General features: G+C 47.9%; 2 protein-coding genes across 4 annotated transcripts in view; both read right to left on the bottom strand.

The window, feature by feature from the left end:
- Positions 1–19,749, bottom strand: part of LOC110510452 (low affinity immunoglobulin gamma Fc region receptor II-b) — a 252,069-nt gene that overhangs the window by 179,482 nt on the left and 52,838 nt on the right. The window lies entirely within an intron of this gene.
- Positions 1–19,749, bottom strand: part of LOC110514165 (butyrophilin subfamily 1 member A1) — a 281,923-nt gene that overhangs the window by 232,624 nt on the left and 29,550 nt on the right. Inside the window, exons 2-4 of one of the 3 annotated variants that reach the window (XM_036987025.1) lie at positions 17,414–17,770; positions 15,215–15,499; positions 14,702–15,027 (exon numbers count right to left, since the gene is read on the bottom strand). In XM_036987025.1, the coding sequence (XP_036842920.1) occupies positions 14,876–15,027; positions 15,215–15,499; positions 17,414–17,770 (794 nt within the window). In that variant the 3' untranslated portion in view covers positions 14,702–14,875. Of the gene's footprint in view, positions 1–14,701; positions 15,028–15,194; positions 15,500–17,413; positions 17,771–19,749 lie in introns of those variants that run through there. The other 2 variants (XM_036987026.1, XM_036987023.1) reach the window with 2 other exon arrangements.

Raw genomic sequence — 19,749 nt, 5'->3', positions numbered from 1 at the left:
ATCCCCTCAGACTCTATTAAAGATATAAAGGATGATTTAGAATGAAGCAACAACATTCACAATAAACTGACCAGTAATTCTAGGAAACATGAGAATCATAAAGACTGTGATTGCTTTGGTTCTCTGATGACGTCCTGTCATCAGCTCCCCTTGAGGACAAGAACAGATAGTCAGTCAGAACATACATGTTGGTGAGCGAACCTTAAAGCCATGACATTCTCTCAGAGGACCTGAGGACCTACCCTGGGGGTCAGACATGTTCTAAAAAGGTCAAACTCTCCTGAAAACTGAATCGAGTTATATACTGTAGAACAAGAGGACATTACTAGTCAGGTTAGATGTAGAGGACATTACTAGTCAGGTTAGATGTAGAGTTATATACTGTAGAACTAGAGAAAATTACTAGTCAGGTTAGATGTAGAGTTATATACTGTAGAACAAGAGGACATTACTAGTCAGGTTAGATGTAGAGGACATTACTAGTCAGGTTAGATGTAGAGGACATTACTAGTCAGGTTAGATATAGAGTTATATACTGTAGAACTAGAGGACATTACTAGTCAGGTTAGATGTAGAGGACATTACTAGTCAGGTTAGATGTAGAGTTATATACTGTAGAACAAGAGGACATTACTAGTCAGGTTAGATGTAGAGGACATTACTAGTCAGGTTAGATGTAGAGGACATTACTAGTCAGGTTAGATGTAGAGGACATTACTAGTCAGGTTAGATGTAGAGTTATATAGTGTAGAACAAGAGGACACTACTAGTCAGGTTAGATGTAGAGGACATTACTAGTCAGGTTAGATGTAGAGGACATTACTAGTCAGGTTAGATGTATTGGACATTACTAGTCAGGTTAGATGTAGAGTTATATACTGTAGAACAAGAGGACATTACTAGTCAGGTTAGATGTAGAGTTATATACTATAGAACAAGAGGACATTACTAGTCAGGTTAGATGTAGAGGACATTACTAGTCAGGTTAGATGTAGAGGACATTACTAGTCAGGTTAGATGTAGAGGACATTACTAGTCAGGTTAGATGTAGAGGACATTACTAGTCAGGTTAGATGTAGAGGACATTACTAGTCAGGTTAGATGTAGAGGACATTACTAGTCAGGTTAGATGTAGAGGACATTACTAGTCAGGTTAGATGTAGAGTTATATACTGTAGATCTAGAGGACATTACTAGTCAGGTTAGATGTAGAGGACATTACTAGTCAGGTTAGATGTAGAGTTATATACTGTAGATCTAGAGGACATTACTAGTCAGGTTAGATGTAGAGTTATATACTGTAGAACAAGAGGACATTACTAGTCAGGTTAGATGTAGAGGACATTACTAGTCAGGTTAGATGTAGAGTTATATACTGTAGATCTAGAGGACATTACTAGTCAGGTTAGATGTAGAGGACATTACTAGTCAGGTTAGATGTAGAGTTATATACTGTAGATCTAGAGGACATTACTAGTCAGGTTAGATGTAGAGTTATATAGTGTAGAACAAGAGGACATTACTAGTCAGGTTAGATGTAGAACTAGAGGACATTACTAGTCAGGTTAGATGTAGAGGACATTACTAGTCAGGTTAGATGTAGAGGACATTACTAGTCAGGTTAGATGTAGAGTTATATACTGTAGATCTAGAGGACATTACTAGTCAGTTTAGATGTAGAGTTATATACTGTAGATCTAGAGGACATTACTAGTCAGGTTAGTTAGAAAAGAGATGACTACTTATGCTTTACTTCCCTTTTCACTTTTCACAGAAACACTCTACCCAGTACAGCCAGTAGAGGACTGGTCACCCCTCAGAGCCTGGTTCCTCTAGTCTACCCAGTACAGCCAGTAGAGGACTGGTCACCCCTCAGAGCCTGTTTCCTCTGGTCTACCCAGTACAGCCAGTAGAGGACTGGTCACCCCTCAGAGCCTGGTTCCTCTGGTCTACCCAGTACAGCCAGTAGAGGACTGGTCACCCCTCAGAGCCTGGTTCCTCTCTACCCAGTACAGCCAGTAGAGGACTGGTCACCCCTCAGAGCCTGGTTCCTCTGGTCTACCCAGTACAGTCAGTAGAGGACTGGTCACCCCTCAGAGCCTGGTTCCTCTGTACCCAGTACAGCCAGTAGAGGACTGGTCACCCCTCAGAGCCTGGTTCCTCTGGTCTACCCAGTACAGCCAGTAGAGGACTGGTCACCTCTCAGACCCTGGATCCTCTCTACCCAGTACAGTCAGTAGAGGACTGGTCACCGCTCAGAGCCTGGTTCCTATGGTCTACCCAGTACAGCCAGTAGAGGACTGGCCACCCCTCAGAGCCTGGTTCCTCTGGTCTACCCAGTACAGCCAGTAGAGGACTGGCCACCCCTCAGAGCCTGGTTCCTCTCTACCCAGTACAGCCAGTAGAGGACTGGTCACCCCTCAGAGCCTGGTTCCTCTCTACCCAGTACAGTCAGTAGAGGACTGGTCACCGCTCAGAGCCTGGTTCCTATGGTCTACCCAGTACAGCCAGTAGAGGACTGGCCACCCCTCAGAGCCTGGTTCCTCTGGTCTACCCAGTACAGCCAGTAGAGGACTGGTCACCCCTAAGAGCCTGGTTCCTCTGGTCTACCCAGTACAGCCAGTAGAGGACTGGTCACCCCTCAGAGCCTGGTTCCTCTCTACCCAGTACAGCCAGTAGAGGACTGGTCACCCCTCAGAGCCTGGTTCCTCTCTACCCAGTACAGCCAGTAGAGGACTGGTCACCCCTCAGAGCCTGGTTCCTCTCTACCCAGTACAGTCAGTAGAGGACTGGTCACACCTCAGAGCCTGGTTCCTCTCTACCCAGTACAGCCAGTAGAGGACTGGTCACCCCTCAGAGCCTGGTTCCTCTCTACCCAGTACAGTCAGTAGAGGACTGGTCACCGCTCAGAGCCTGGTTCCTATGGTCTACCCAGTACAGCCAGTAGAGGACTGGCCACCCCTCAGAGCCTGGTTCCTCTGGTCTACCCAGTACAGCCAGTAGAGGACTGGTCACCCCTAAGAGCCTGGTTCCTCTGGTCTACCCAGTACAGCCAGTAGAGGACTGGTCACCCCTCAGAGCCTGGTTCCTCTCTACCCAGTACAGCCAGTAGAGGACTGGCCACCCTTCAGATTCTGGTTCCTCTCTACCCAGTACAGCCAGTAGAGGACTGGCCACCCCTCAGAGCCTGGTTCCTCTGGTCTACCCAGTACAGCCAGTAGAGGACTGGTCACCCCTCAGAGCCTGGTTCCTCTCTACCCAGTACAGCCAGTAGAGGACTGGTCACCCCTCAGAGCCTGGTTCCTCTCTCCCCAGTACAGCCAGTAGAGGACTGGTCACCCCTCAGAGCCTGGTTCCTCTGGTCTACCCAGTACAGCCAATAGAGGACTGGTCACCCCTCAGAGCCTGGTTCCTCTCTACCCAGTACAGCCAGTAGAGGACTGGTCACCCCTCAGAGCCTGGTTCCTCTCTACCCAGTACAGCCAGCAGAGGACTGGTCACCCCTCAGAGCCTGGTTCCTCTCTACCCAGTACAGCCAGTAGAGGACTGGTCACCCCTCAGAGCCTGGTTCCTCTCTACCCAGTACAGTCAGTAGAGGACTGGTCACACCTCAGAGCCTGGTTCCTCTCTACCCAGTACAGCCAGTAGAGGACTGGTCACCCCTCAGAGCCTGGTTCCTCTCTACCCAGTACAGTCAGTAGAGGACTGGTCACCGCTCAGAGCCTGGTTCCTATGGTCTACCCAGTACAGCCAGTAGAGGACTGGCCACCCTCAGAGCCTGGTTCCTCTGGTCTACCCAGTACAGCCAGTAGAGGACTGGTCACCCCTAAGAGCCTGGTTCCTCTGGTCTACCCAGTACAGCCAGTAGAGGACTGGTCACCCCTCAGAGCCTGGTTCCTCTCTACCCAGTACAGCCAGTAGAGGACTGGCCACCCTTCAGATTCTGGTTCCTCTCTACCCAGTACAGCCAGTAGAGGACTGGCCACCCCTCAGAGCCTGGTTCCTCTGGTCTACCCAGTACAGCCAGTAGAGGACTGGTCACCCCTCAGAGCCTGGTTCCTCTCTACCCAGTACAGCCAGTAGAGGACTGGTCACCCCTCAGAGCCTGGTTCCTCTCTCCCCAGTACAGCCAGTAGAGGACTGGTCACCCCTCAGAGCCTGGTTCCTCTGGTCTACCCAGTACAGCCAATAGAGGACTGGTCACCCCTCAGAGCCTGGTTCCTCTCTACCCAGTACAGCCAGTAGAGGACTGGTCACCCCTCAGAGCCTGGTTCCTCTCTACCCAGTACAGCCAGCAGAGGACTGGTCACCCCTCAGAGCCTGGTTCCTCTCTACCCAGTACAGCCAGTAGAGGACTGGTCACCCCTCAGAGCCTGGTTCCTCTCTACCCAGTACAGTCAGTAGAGGACTGGTCACACCTCAGAGCCTGGTTCCTCTCTACCCAGTACAGCCAGTAGAGGACTGGTCACCCCTCAGAGCCTGGTTCCTCTCTACCCAGTACAGTCAGTAGAGGACTGGTCACCGCTCAGAGCCTGGTTCCTATGGTCTACCCAGTACAGCCAGTAGAGGACTGGTCACCCCTAAGAGCCTGGTTCCTCTGGTCTACCCAGTACAGCCAGTAGAGGACTGGTCACCCCTCAGAGCCTGGTTCCTCTCTACCCAGTACAGCCAGTAGAGGACTGGCCACCCTTCAGAGCCTGGTTCCTTTGGTCTACCCAGTACAGCCAGTAGAGGACTGGCCACCCCTCAGAGCCTGGTTCCTCTCTACCCAGTACAGCCAGTAGAGGACTGGTCACCCCTCAGAGCCTGGTTCCTCTCTACCCAGTACAGCCAGTAGAGGACTGGTCACCCCTCAGAGCCTGGTTCCTCTCTACCCAGTACAGTCAGTAGAGGACTGGTCACACCTCAGAGCCTGGTTCCTCTCTACCCAGTACAGCCAGTAGAGGACTGGTCACCCCTCAGAGCCTGGTTCCTCTCTACCCAGTACAGTCAGTAGAGGACTGGTCACCGCTCAGAGCCTGGTTCCTATGGTCTACCCAGTACAGCCAGTAGAGGACTGGCCACCCCTCAGAGCCTGGTTCCTCTGGTCTACCCAGTACAGCCAGTAGAGGACTGGTCACCCCTAAGAGCCTGGTTCCTCTGGTCTACCCAGTACAGCCAGTAGAGGACTGGTCACCCCTCAGAGCCTGGTTCCTCTCTACCCAGTACAGCCAGTAGAGGACTGGCCACCCTTCAGATTCTGGTTCCTCTCTACCCAGTACAGCCAGTAGAGGACTGGCCACCCCTCAGAGCCTGGTTCCTCTGGTCTACCCAGTACAGCCAGTAGAGGACTGGTCACCCCTCAGAGCCTGGTTCCTCTCTACCCAGTACAGCCAGTAGAGGACTGGTCACCCCTCAGAGCCTGGTTCCTCTCTCCCCAGTACAGCCAGTAGAGGACTGGTCACCCCTCAGAGCCTGGTTCCTCTGGTCTACCCAGTACAGCCAATAGAGGACTGGTCACCCCTCAGAGCCTGGTTCCTCTCTACCCAGTACAGCCAGTAGAGGACTGGTCACCCCTCAGAGCCTGGTTCCTCTCTACCCAGTACAGCCAGTAGAGGACTGGTCACCCCTCAGAGCCTGGTTCCTATCTACCCAGTACAGCCAGTAGAGGAATGGTCACCCCTCAGAGCCTGGTTCATCTGGTATACCCAGAACAGCCAGTAGAAGACTGGTCACCCCTCAGAACCTGGTTCCTCTCTACCCAGTACAGCCAGTAGAGGACTGGTCACCCCTCAGAGCCTGGTTCCTCTGGTCTACCCAGTACAGCCAGTAGAGGACTGGTTACCCCTCAGAGCCTGGTTCCTCTCTACCCAGTACAGCCAGTAGAGGACTGGTCACCCCTCAGAGCCTGGTTCCTATCTACCCAGTACAGCCAGTAGAGGACTGGTCACCCCTCAGAGCCTGGTTCATCTGGTATACCCAGTATAGCCAGTAGAGGAATGGTCACCCCTCAGAACCTGGTTCCTCTCTACCCAGTACAGCCAGTAGAGGACTGGTCACCCCTCAGAGCCTGGTTCCTCTGGTCTACCCAGTACAGCCAGTAGAGGACTGGTCACCCCTCAGAGCCTGGTTCCTCTCTACCCAATAAAGCCAGTATAGGACTGTTCACCCCTCATAGCCTGGTTCCTCTGGTCTACCCAGTACAGCCAGTAGAGGACTGGTCACCCCTCAGTGCCTGGTTCCTCTGGTCTACCCAGTACAGCCAGAACAGGACTGGTCACCACTCAGAGCCTGGTTCCTCTGGTCTACCCAGTACAGCCAGAACAGGACTGGTCACCACTCAGAGCCTGGTTCCTCTGGTCTACCCAATACAGCCAGTAGAGGACTGGTCACCCCTCAGAGTCTGGTTCCTCTCTACCCATTACAGCCAGTAGAGGACTGGTTACCCCTCAGAGCCTGGTTCCTCTCTACCCAGTACAGCCAGTAGAGGACTGGTCACCCCTCAGAGCCTGGGTCCTCTCTACCCAGTACAGCCAGTAGAGGACTGGTCACCCCTCAGAGCCTGGTTCCTCTGGTCTACCCAGTACAGCCAGTAGAGGACTGGTCACCCCTCAGAGCCTGGTTCCTCTGGTCTATCCAGTACAGCCAGTAGAGAACTGGTCACCCCTCAGAGCCTGATTCCTCTGGTCTACCCAGTATAGCCAGTAGAGGACTGGTCACCCCTCAGAGCCTGGTTCCTCTCTACCCAGTACAGCCAGTAGAGGACTGTTCACCCCTCAGAGCCTGGTTCCTCTGGTCTACCCAGTACAGCCAGTAGAGGTCTGGTCACCCCTCAGAGCCTGGTTCCTCTGGTCTACCCAGTACAGCCAGTAGAGGACTGGTCACCCCTCAGAGCCTGGTTCCTCTCTACCCATTACAGCCAGTAGAGGACTGGTTACCCCTTAGAGCCTGGTTCCTCTCTACCCAGTACAGCCAGTAGAGGACTGGTCACCCCTCAGAGCCTGGTTCCTCTGGTCTACCCAGTACAGCCAGTAGAGGACTGGTCACCCCTCAGAGCCTGGTTCCTATCTATCCAGTACAGCCAGTAGAGGACTGGTCACCCCTCAGAGCCTGATTCCTCTGGTCTACCCAGTATAGCCAGTAGAGGACTGGTCACCCCTCAGAGCCTGGTTCCTATCTACCCAGTACAGCCAGTAGAGGACTGGTCACCCCTCAGAGCCTGGTTCATCTGGTATACCCAGTACAGCCAGTAGAGGACTGGTCACCCCTCAGAGCCTGGTTCCTCTGGTCTACCCAGTACAGCCAGTAGAGGACTGGTCACCCCTCAGAGCCTGGTTCCTCTCTACCCATTACAGCCAGTAGAGGACTGGTTACCCCTTAGAGCCTGGTTCCTCTCTACCCAGTACAGCCAGTAGAGGACTGGTCACCCCTCAGAGCCTGGTTCATCTGGTATACCCAGTACAGCCAGTAGAGGAATGGTCACCCCTCAGAACCTGGTTCCTCTCTACCCAGTACAGCCAGTAGAGGACTGGTCACCCCTCAGAGCCTGGTTCCTCTGGTCTACCCAGTACAGCCAGTAGAGGACTGGTCACCCCTCAGAGCCTGGTTCCTCTCTACCCAATAAAGCCAGTATAGGACTGTTCACCCCTCATAGCCTGGTTCCTCTGGTCTACCCAGTACAGCCAGTAGAGGACTGGTCACCCCTCAGTGCCTGGTTCCTCTGGTCTACCCAGTACAGCCAGAACAGGACTGGTCACCACTCAGAGCCTGGTTCCTCTGGTCTACCCAGTACAGCCAGAACAGGACTGGTCACCACTCAGAGCCTGGTTCCTCTGGTCTACCCAATACAGCCAGTAGAGGACTGGTCACCCCTCAGAGCCTGGTTCCTCTCTACCCATTACAGCCAGTAGAGGACTGGTTACCCCTCAGAGCCTGGTTCCTCTCTACCCAGTACAGCCAGTAGAGGACTGGTCACCCCTCAGAGCCTGGGTCCTCTCTACCCAGTACAGCCAGTAGAGGACTGGTCACCCCTCAGAGCCTGGTTCCTCTGGTCTACCCAGTACAGCCAGTAGAGGACTGGTCACCCCTCAGAGCCTGGTTCCTCTGGTCTATCCAGTACAGCCAGTAGAGAACTGGTCACCCATAGGAGCCTGATTCCTCTGGTCTACCCAGTATAGCCAGTAGAGGACTGGTCACCCCTCAGAGCCTGGTTCCTATCTACCCATTACAGCCAGTAGAGGACTGGTCACCCCTCAGAGCCTGGTTCATCTGGTATACCCAGTACAGCCAGTAGAGGACTGGTCACCCCTCAGAGCCTGGTTCCTCTCTACCCAGTACAGCCAGTAGAGGACTGTTCACCCCTCAGAGCCTGGTTCCTCTGGTCTACCCAGTACAGCCAGTAGAGGTCTGGTCACCCCTCAGAGCCTGGTTCCTCTGGTCTACCCAGTACAGCCAGTAGAGGACTGGTCACCCCTCAGAGCCTGGTTCCTCTCTACCCATTACAGCCAGTAGAGGACTGGTTACCCCTTAGAGCCTGGTTCCTCTCTACCCAGTACAGCCAGTAGAGGACTGGTCACCCCTCAGAGCCTGGTTCCTCTGGTCTACCCAGTACAGCCAGTAGAGGACTGGTCACCCCTCAGAGCCTGGTTCCTATCTATCCAGTACAGCCAGTAGAGGACTGGTCACCCCTCAGAGCCTGATTCCTCTGGTCTACCCAGTATAGCCAGTAGAGGACTGGTCACCCCTCAGAGCCTGGTTCCTATCTACCCAGTACAGCCAGTAGAGGACTGGTCACCCCTCAGAGCCTGGTTCATCTGGTATACCCAGTACAGCCAGTAGAGGACTGGTCACCCCTCAGAGCCTGGTTCCTCTGGTCTACCCAGTACAGCCAGTAGAGGACTGGTCACCCCTCAGAGCCTGGTTCCTCTCTACCCATTACAGCCAGTAGAGGACTGGTTACCCCTTAGAGCCTGGTTCCTCTCTACCCAGTACAGCCAGTAGAGGACTGGTCACCCCTCAGAGCCTGGTTCCTCTAGTCTATCCAGTACAGCCAGTAGAGGACTGGTCACCCCTCAGAGCCTGGTTCCTCTCTACCCATTACAGCCAGTAGAGGACTGGTTACCCCATAGAGCCTGGTTCCTCTCTACCCAGTACAGCCAGTAGAGGACTGGTCACCCCTCAGAGCCTGGTTCCTCTGGTCTATCCAGTACAGCCAGTAGAGGACTGGTCACCCCTCAGAGCCTGGTTCCTCTGGTCTACCCAGTACAGCCAGTAGAGGACTGGTCACCCCTCAGAGCCTGGTTCCTATCTATCCAGTACAGCCAGTAGAGGACTGGTCACCCCTCAGAGCCTGATTCCTCTGGTCTACCCAGTATAGCCAGTAGAGGACTGGTCACCCCTCAGAGCCTGGTTCCTATCTACCCAGTACAGCCAGTAGAGGACTGGTCACCCCTCAGAGCCTGGTTCATCTGGTATACCCAGTACAGCCAGTAGAGGACTGGTCACCCCTCAGAGCCTGGTTCCTCTGGTCTACCCAGTACAGCCAGTAGAGGACTGGTCACCCCTCAGAGCCTGGTTCCTCTCTACCCATTACAGCCAGTAGAGGACTGGTTACCCCTTAGAGCCTGGTTCCTCTCTACCCAGTACAGCCAGTAGAGGACTGGTCACCCCTCAGAGCCTGGTTCCTCTGGTCTATCCAGTACAGCCAGTAGAGGACTGGTCACCCCTCAGAGCCTGGTTCCTCTCTACCCATTACAGCCAGTAGAGGACTGGTTACCCCATAGAGCCTGGTTCCTCTCTACCCAGTACAGCCAGTAGAGGACTGGTCACCCCTCAGAGCCTGGTTCCTCTGGTCTATCCAGTACAGCCAGTAGAGGACTGGTCACCCCTCAGAGCCTGGTTCCTCTGGTCTACCCAGTACAGCCAGTAGAGGACTGGTCACCCCTCAGAGCCTGGTTCCTATCTACCCAGTACAGCCAGTAGAGGACTGGTCACCCCTCAGAGCCTTGTTCATCTGGTATACCCAGTACAGCCAGTAGAGGACTGGTCACCCCTCAGAGCCTGGTTCCTCTCTACCCAGTACAGCCAGTAGAGGACTGGTCACCCCTCAGAGCCTGGTTCCTCTGGTCTACTCAGTACAGCCAGTAGAGGACTGGTCACCCCTCAGAGCCTGGTTCCTCTCTACCCAGTACAGCCAGTAGAGGACTGGTCACCCCTCAGAGCCTGGTTCCTCTCTACCCAGTACAGCCAGTAGAGGACTGGTCACCCCTCAGAGCCTGGTTCCTCACTACCCAGTACAGCCAGTAGAGGACTGGTCACCACTCAGAGCCTGGTTCCTCTGGTCTACCCAGTACAGCCAGTAGAGGACTGGTCACCCCTCAGAGCCTGGTTCCTCTCTACCCAGTACAGCAAGTAGAGGACTGGTCACCCCTCAGAGCCTGGTTCATCTGGTATACCCAGTACAGCCAGTAGAGGACTGATCACCCCTCAGAGCCTGGTTCCTCTCTACCCAGTACAGCCAGTAGAGGACTGGTCACCTCTCAGAGCCTGGTTCCTCTCTACCCAGTACAGCCAGTATAGGACTGGTCACCCCTCAGAGCCTGGTTCCTCTGGTCTACCCAGTACAGCCAGTAGAGGACTGGTCACCCCTCAGAGCCTGGTTCCTCTCTACCCAGTACAGCCAGTAGAGGACTGGTCTGCGCCTTCTTCACAATGCTGTCTGTGTGGGTGGACCAATTCAGTTTGTCTGTGATGTGTACGCCGAGGAACTTAAAACTTACTACCCTCTCCACTACTGTCCCATCGATGTGGATAGGGGGGTGCTCCCTCTGCTGTTTCCAAGTCCACAATCAACTCCTTAGTTTAGACGGTGAGTGTGAGGTTATTTTCCTGACACCACACTCCGAGGGCCCTCACCTCCTCCCTGTAGGCCGTCTCGTCGTTGTTGGTAATCAAGCCTACCACTGTAGTGTCGTCCGCAAACTTTATGATTGAATTGGAGGCGTGCGTGGCCACGCAGTCGTGGGTGAACAGGGAGTACAGGAGAGGTCTCAGAACGCACCCTTGTGGGGCCCAGTGTTGAGGATCAGCAGGGTGGAGATGTTGTTACCTACACTCACCACCTGGGGGCGGCCCGTCAGGAAGTCCAGTACCCAGTTGCACAGGGCGGGGTCGAGACCCAGGGTCTCGAGCTTGATGACGAGTTTGGAGGGTACTATGGTGTTAAATGCTGAGCTGTAGTCGATGAACAGCATTCTCACATAGGTATTCCTCTTGTCCAGATGGGTTAGGGCAGTGTGCAGAACAGGAACAATGTTGGCCCTCTTGAAGCATGTGGGAACAGCAGACTGGGATAAGGATTGATTGAATATGTCCGTAAACACACCAGCCAGCTGGTCTGTGCATACTCTGAGGGCGCGGCTTTGGATGCCGTCTGGACCTGCAGCCTTGCGAGTGTTAACACGTTTAAATGTTTTACTCACGTCGGCTGCAGTGAAGGAGAGTCCGCATGTTTTGGTTGCTGGCCGTGTCATTGGCACTGTATTGTCCTCGAAGCGAGCAAAAAAGTTATTTAGTCTGTCTGGGAGCAAGACATCCTGGTCCGTGACGGGGCTGGTTTTCTTTTTGTAATCCGTAATTGACTGTAGACCCTGCCACATACCTCTTGTGTCTGAGCTGTTAAATTGTGACTCTACTTTGTCTCTATACTGAAGCTTAGCTTGTTTGATTGCCTTGCGGAGGGAATAGCTGCACTGTTTGTATTCGGTCATGTTACCAGACACCTTGCCATGATTAAAAGCAGTGGTTTGCGCTTTCAGTTTCACGCGAATGCTGCCATCAATCCACGGTTTCTGGTTTGGGAATGTTTTAATCATTGCTATGTGAACAGAAGGACTTGAGTTCCTGTATGTTGTTGTTAACCATAAGGCCTACGCCCCGCCCCTCTTCTTACCAGAAATATGTTTGTTTCTGTCGGCGCGATGCATGGAGAAACCAGCTGGTCATGCCCAAAACACAGGGTGGAAAACACTGGCCAACCCAAAACACTGACCAACCCAAAACACTGACCAACCCAAAACACTGACCAACCCAAAACACTGACCAACCCAAAACACTGACCAAACCAAAACACTGACCAACCCAAAACACTGACCAACCCAAAACACTGACCAACCCAAAACACAGGGTAACACAGTCCGGAGCACAAAACACCTCCAACTCAAAACAAAATAATCCCGCACAAACAAGAGTGAGCCTCACAAGCTTAAATAGACGAGCAAATGAAGAATACACAAATTGGAACAGGTGCAACCAATAAGACTAAACTAACAGAAAAGGAAAACGAGATCTGCGGCGGCTAGTAGGCCGGAAACAACGACCGCCGAGCATCGCCCGATCAGGCAGTATCCATCTCCATCTCTTCAATCCCCTCAGAATCTATTAAACATATAAAGGATGATTTAGAATGAAGCAACAACATTCACAATAAACTGACCAGTAATACTAGGAAACATGAGAATCATAAAGACTGTGATTGCTTTGGTTCTCTGATGACGTCCTGTCATCAGCTCCCCCTGAGGACAAGAACAGATAGTCAGTCAGAACATACATGTTGGTGAGCGAACCTTAAAGCCATGACATTCTCTCAGAGGACCTGAGGACCTGCCCTGGGGGTCAGACATGTTCTAAAAAGGTCAAACTCTCCTGAAAACTGAATCGAGTTATATACTGTAGAACAAGAGGACATTACTAGTCAGGTTAGATGTAGAGTTATATACTGTAGAACAAGAGGACATTACTAGTCAGGTTAGATGTAGAGGACATTACTAGTCAGGTTAGATGTAGAGGACGTTACTAGTCAGGTTAGATGTAGAGGACGTTACTAGTCAGGTTAGATGTAGAGTTATATACTGTAGAACAAGAGGACATTACTAGTCAGGTTAGATGTAGAGGACATTACTAGTCAGGTTAGATGTAGAGGACGTTACTAGTCAGGTTAGATGTAGAGTTATATACTGTAGAACAAGAGGACATTACTAGTCAGGTTAGATGTAGAGGACATTACTAGTCAGGTTAGATGTAGAGTTATATACTGTAGAACTAGAGGACATTACTAGTCAGGTTAGATGTAGAGTTTTATACTGTAGAACAAGAGGGCATTACTAGTCAGGTTAGATGTAGAGTTATATACTGTAGAACAAGAGGACATTACTAGTCATGTTAGATGTAGAGTTATATACTGTAGGACAAGAGGACATTACTAGTCAGGTTAGATGTAGAGTTATATACTGTAGAACAAGAGGACATTACTAGTCAGGTTAGATGTAGAGGACATTACTAGTCAGGTTAGATGTAGAGTTATATAGTGTAGAACAAGAGGACATTACTAGTCAGGTTAGATGTAGAACTAGAGGACATTACTAGTCAGGATAGAAAAGAGATGACTACTTCACTTTAGAAACACATGAATAAACAGTATTATAGTAATAAACCATGAGGTCTGTGATTAACAGTTGACCCATCAGTATTATAGTAATAAACCATGAGGTCTGTGATTAACAGTTGACCCATCAGTATTATAGTAATAAACCATGAGGTCTGTGATTAACAGTTGACCCATCAGTATTATAGTAATAAACCATGAGGTCTGTGATTAACAGTTGACCCATCAGTATTATAGTAATAAACCATGAGGTCTGTGATTAACAGTTGACCCATCAGTATTATAGTAATAAACCATGAGGTCTGTGATTAACATTTGACCCATCAGTATTATAGTAATAAACCATGAGGTCTGTGATTAACAGTTGACCCATCAGTATTATAGTAATAAACCACGAGGTCTGTGATTAACAGTTGACCCATCAGTATTCTAGTAATACACCATGAGGTCTGTGATTAACAGTTGACCCATCAGTATTATAGTAATAAACCATGAGGTCTGTGATTAACAGTTGACCCATCAGTATTATAGTAATAAACCACGAGGTCTGTGATTAACAGTTGACCCATCAGTATTCTAGTAATAAACCATGAGGTCTGTGATTAACAGTTGACCCATCAGTATTATAGTAATAAACCATGAGGTCTGTGATTAACAGTTGACCCATCAGTATTATAGTAATAAACCATGAGGTCTGTGATTAACAGTTGACCAATCAGTATTATAGTAATAAACCATGAGGTCTGTGATTAACAGTTGACCCATCAGTATTATAGTAATAAACCATGAGATCTGTGATTAACAGTTGACCCATCAGTATTATAGTAATAAACCATGAGGTCTGTGATTAACAGTTGACCCATCAGTATTATAGTAATAAACCATGAGGTCTGTGATTAACAGTTGACCCATCAGTATTATAGTAATAAACCATGAGGTCTGTGATTAACAGTTGACCCATCAGTATTATAGTAATAATCATAATATCTATATGTGAAACTCTAACAAGACAACAACAACAAGGAACAGGTGAAAACAATTAGACAGAAACAAACGAAAATGAAAAAGGGATACCGGTGAAGACAACTGATTAGGAATAGGTGACAACAATACCCTATAATGACATCACAATACCCCATAAGGACATCACAATACCCCATAATGACATCACAATACCCAATAATGACATCACAATACCCCATAAGGACATCACAATAACCCATAATGACATCACAATACCCCATAAGGACATCACAATACGCCACAATGACAAAGCAAAAACAGGTTTTCAGAAATTTTTACAAATTAATCAAATAAATGTAAACTGAAAGTTCACTTGTTTAATGTTGAGACATCAATGACCAGTCTGAGATCAAGGACCAGTCAGACATCAAGGACCAGTCAGACATCAATGACCAGTCAGAGATCAATGACCAGTCAGAGATCAAGGACCAGTCAGACATCAAGGTTAAACTCACCTGTATGTTTTCTCCACATGTAGACACCAGCTGAAGCTGTGAGAACTACAACAGCTGCAAGAACTATAACAGCTGCAGCTATTAGTAGACCAACCTTCCACCAGTAGGGTAATATAGGAAACACATCATCTGAAACAGAGAAGCCATGTCAAACCATTACAACAACACCTACACATGTACTGTACAAGAAGTAAAGCATCATTTATAAATACTACTGAACAGACCAATAAGGTCACACCCTAGGAAACCGTCCTCCACCAACTAGTCTAACTAACTAGAGGTCTCAGGTATTTGGGTTAACCAATGAAGACCTCACCTGGGACATGAATCTCTGTCTCCTTCAGGTGATTGATCTCCGTCTGGTGAACTCTACAGGTGAACCTGTTGGTGTCAGTCTGGTCCACGGTGACATGTCGTCTCACAGCGTAGAGGCCCTCTGAGTCTCTATATTTCTCTGGAGGTCCATCAGCAGGTAGGATGGTTCCAGAACTGTCCAGAAACTCCATCTCAGGTTCAGGAAACCAGCCTCCAGACTCACACTTCAGGACCACCCCCCAGTCTTTAGTTCCATCAATAGATATCACTGGCTGAGATACAGCACCTACAGATACAAGATAAAACAGAGATCACTGGCTGAGATACAGATACAAGATAAAACAGAGATCACTGGCCGAGATACAGCACCTACACAGATACAAGATAAAACAGATATCACTGGCTGAGATAAAGATACAAGATAAAACAGAGATCACTGGCCGAGATACAGCACCTACACAGATACAAGATAAAACAGATTACTGGCTGAGATACAGCACCTACACAGATACAAGATAAAACAGAGATCACTGGCTGAGATACAGCACTTACACAGATACAAGATACAACAGAGTATTGACAGAAAGATGGTCAGAAGTCATGAACAGAACCCTGCAGCACTCCAGTATTAACAGAACCCTGCAGCACCCCAGTATTAACAGAACCCTGCAGCACTCCAGTATTAACAGAACCCTGCAGCACCTCCAGTATTAACAGAACCCTGCAACACTGCAGTATTAACAGAACCCTGCAGCACTCCAGTATTAACAGAACCCTGCAGCACTCCAGCATTACCATGTCATCAACCTGAATACATTGTGATGTAACACTGAGATAATCATTAAACCATAACAGCTTTACTTGACAGACATCAATAATTCACTGTGTCAAAAGCCTTGGACAAATCAATTAGCAAAACAGCACAATGCTGTTGACTATACAATACATTCTCTACAGTATGTATTACTATCAGTACATAGTAACTACTGTGAGTCAACAGCAGGTAGTAGGGACATTGGGACACAGACAGTGAGTCAACAGTAGGTAGTAGGAATATTGGGACACAGACAGTGAGTCAACAGTAGGTAGTAGGAATATTTGGACACAGCCAGTGAGTCAACAGTAGGTAGTAGGAATATTGGGACAATACAGTAGGTAGTAGGAATATTGGGACACAGAGAGTGAGTCCACAGTAGGTAGTAGGAATATTGGGACACAGACAGTGAGTCAACAGTAGGTAGTAGGAATATTTGGACACAGCCAGTGAGTCAACAGTAGGTAGTAGGAATATTGGGACACAGACAGTGTGACAGACCAGCAGAATACATGATCTCTAACAGAGGAAGGAATGATAAGGGAGGAAGACCAGCTGAATACATGATAAGGGAGGAAGACCAGCTGAATACATGATCTATAACAGAGGAAGGAATGATGAGGGAGGAAGATCAGCTGAATACATGATGAGGGAGGAAGACCAGCTGAATACATGATGAGGGAGGAAGACCAGCTGAATACATGATCTATAACAGAGGAAGGACTGATGAGGGAGGAAGACCAGCTGAATACATGACAAGGGAGGAAGACCAGCTGAATACATGATCTATAACAGAGGAAGGAATGATGAGGGAGGAAGACCAGCTGAATACATGATAAGGGAGGAAGACCAGCTGAATACATGATGAGGGAGGAAGACCAGCTGAATACATGACCTCTAACAGAGGAAGGAATGATGAGGGAGGAAGACGAGCTGAATATATGATGAGGGAGGAAGACCAGCTGAATACATGATGAGGGAGGAAGACCAGCCTAATACATGATCTATAACAGAGGAAGGAATGATGAGGGAGGAAGACCAGCTGAATACATGATCTATAACAGAGGAAGGAATGATGAGGGAGGAAGACCAGCTGAATACATGATGAGGGAGGAAGACCAGCTGAATACATGATCTATAAAAGAGGAAGGAATGATGTGGGAGGAAGACCAGCTGAATACATGATGAGGGAGGAAGACCAGCTGAATACATGATCTATAACAGAGGAAGGAATGATGAGGGAGGAAGACCAGCTGAATACATGATCTATAACAGAGGAATGAAATGATGATGAAGGAGGAAGACATGTTGATTTTTTAGCAGGCAATCATTTAGCCAGATTTACCAATACAACCTCTGATCACATCTCCAGTATTCATGACTCACCAACAAAGAGTTGAACAGTGGTGTTCTTCACCTGGCTGGTCAGTGTTGGAATGAAGCACCTGTAGCTTCCAGCATCAGAGAGAGTAACTCTGGTCAGCTTTAAGGAGAAGTTGCTGTTCTTCAGTTCTTCATGAAACATTGATGTCCTTCCCCTGTAGGATGTAAACTGCTCCTCATTCGAGTCTCGACCTTGACGGTAAAGATGGACATTTCTTGTTTTCAGGTACAATCCTGTCCACTCCACTGCCATGTCCTCAGCACTGACATTGGGTTTCAGGGAACATGGCAGAATGACGTCATCACCAGCTAAGGCAACGACTCGGTCAGCCGGTCCAACAACCTGAACCTCAGACGACCCTGGAGAAAAACAAAGGACACACAGTTAAAGACACCTGGTAACTTCCTGTTTCTGATTCTGGCCCACATGACACCATTCATACCTATGTGAAGACTCAATAGCATTGTTGCCAAATGAAGGCGGCTAAGGTGGTGTCTCATGTGGGACATTTTTGTAGACAGTTTTAGCTACTCCAGGAGGTGACGTTGCTAGCTCAATGCTGCTCCCTCTCATTAAGTAACTCAAGTTGTAGGCCAACTATACACTGAGCATACAAAACATTATGAACACCTGAGCTGTGTTTGAATACCCATACTAACATGCTGTATACTACATACTTATTGAGTGTATACTACATACTATTAGTTCATTTTAGTATACTGTAACTACATACTTATTGAGTATATACTACATACTATTAGTTCATTTTAGTATACTGTAACTACATACTTATTGAGTATATACTACATACTATTAGTTCATTTTAGTATACTGTAACTACATACTTATTGAGTATATATTACATACTATTAGTTCATTTTAGTATACTGTAACTACATACTTATTGAGTATATACTACATACTATTAGTTCATTTTAGTATACTGTAACTACATACTTATTGAGTATATACTACATACTATTAGTTCATTTTAGTATACTGTAACTACATACTTATTGAGTATATACTACATACTATTAGTTCATTTTAGTATACTGTAACTACATACTTATTGAGTATATATTACATACTATTAGTTCATTTTAGTATACTGTAACTACATACTTATTGAGTATATACTACATACTATTAGTTCATTTTAGTATACTGTAACTACATACTTATTGAGTATATACTACATACTATTAGTTCATTTTAGTATACTGTAACTACATACTTATTGAGTATATATTACATACTATTAGTTCATTTTAGTATACTGTAACTACATACTTATTGAGTATATACTACATACTATTAGTTCATTTTAGTATACTGTAACTGAACAGGATCAGATACACAGATACAAGATAAAACAGATCACTGGCTGAGATACAGCACCTACACAGATACAAGATAAAACAGAGATCACTGGCTGAGATACAGCACCTACACAGATACAAGATAAAACAGAGATCACTGGCTGAGATACAGCACCTACACAGATACAAGATAAAACAGAGATCACTGGCTGAGATACAGCACCTACACAGATACAAGATAAAGATCCTTTCAGTTGAGTGTACTAGCTCTTCGCCTGTCTACCGGAAGTTGATGCTGTTGCTATGCAACCTCTTACTATCTAGTTAGCGTAACAAATGACTACGACATTTTACGACTTCGGGTGTGTTCTTAAATTTAATCTGGAGTGCCGGAGTGCACTCATAAATTCAGAGCATTGTCAGATTGTCCATTTGTAAATTCAAAGTGTTTCGCTCTCGGGGCACAAACTACACGCTCGGGCCGAGGAGTAGGGTTGATATGAGCATTCTGACCTTACAACGGTAGTCAAGTACCCAAGCTGGCTAGCTTCCAGACACAAATGAGACCACTCTGACCATTTATTTAGAGAGGTGACTAACTGTGCTGTTGGCAACAATTTAATTTTGCTTTTTTTGCTGACGTTAACTGACATCATTCATATTCAAAGGGTGTTGAGCACTCATAAATTCATTATTCTGTGCTCTGGTACACTCAGACAAGAGTGCTCTGAAATCAGTGTAGATATCCAGAGCGAATTTACGAAAGCACCCGAATGTCCATTGAGAAAGCACAACGAATACACCATTTAGCTAAGCTAAGAATGATGGGAATAATCAAGTCAATAAACGTTGGGTAGTTAGATATCCAGTAGTAAATATACTGGCAAGTTTGATGTATAATATAATTTTCTTAAAATCGTATTTTATTTTACCTTTATTTAACTAGGCAAGTCAGTTAAGAACAAATTCTTATTTTCAATGACGGCCTACAGTGGGTTAACTGCCTTGTTCAGGGG

The sequence above is a fragment of the Oncorhynchus mykiss genome, chromosome 9 (assembly GCF_013265735.2).
Source record: "Oncorhynchus mykiss isolate Arlee chromosome 9, USDA_OmykA_1.1, whole genome shotgun sequence".
Classification (NCBI taxonomy): Eukaryota; Metazoa; Chordata; class Actinopteri; order Salmoniformes; family Salmonidae; genus Oncorhynchus; species Oncorhynchus mykiss.
The sequence above is the reverse complement of the archived record's forward strand: the minus strand, read 5'-3'. Positions and strand labels throughout refer to the sequence as shown.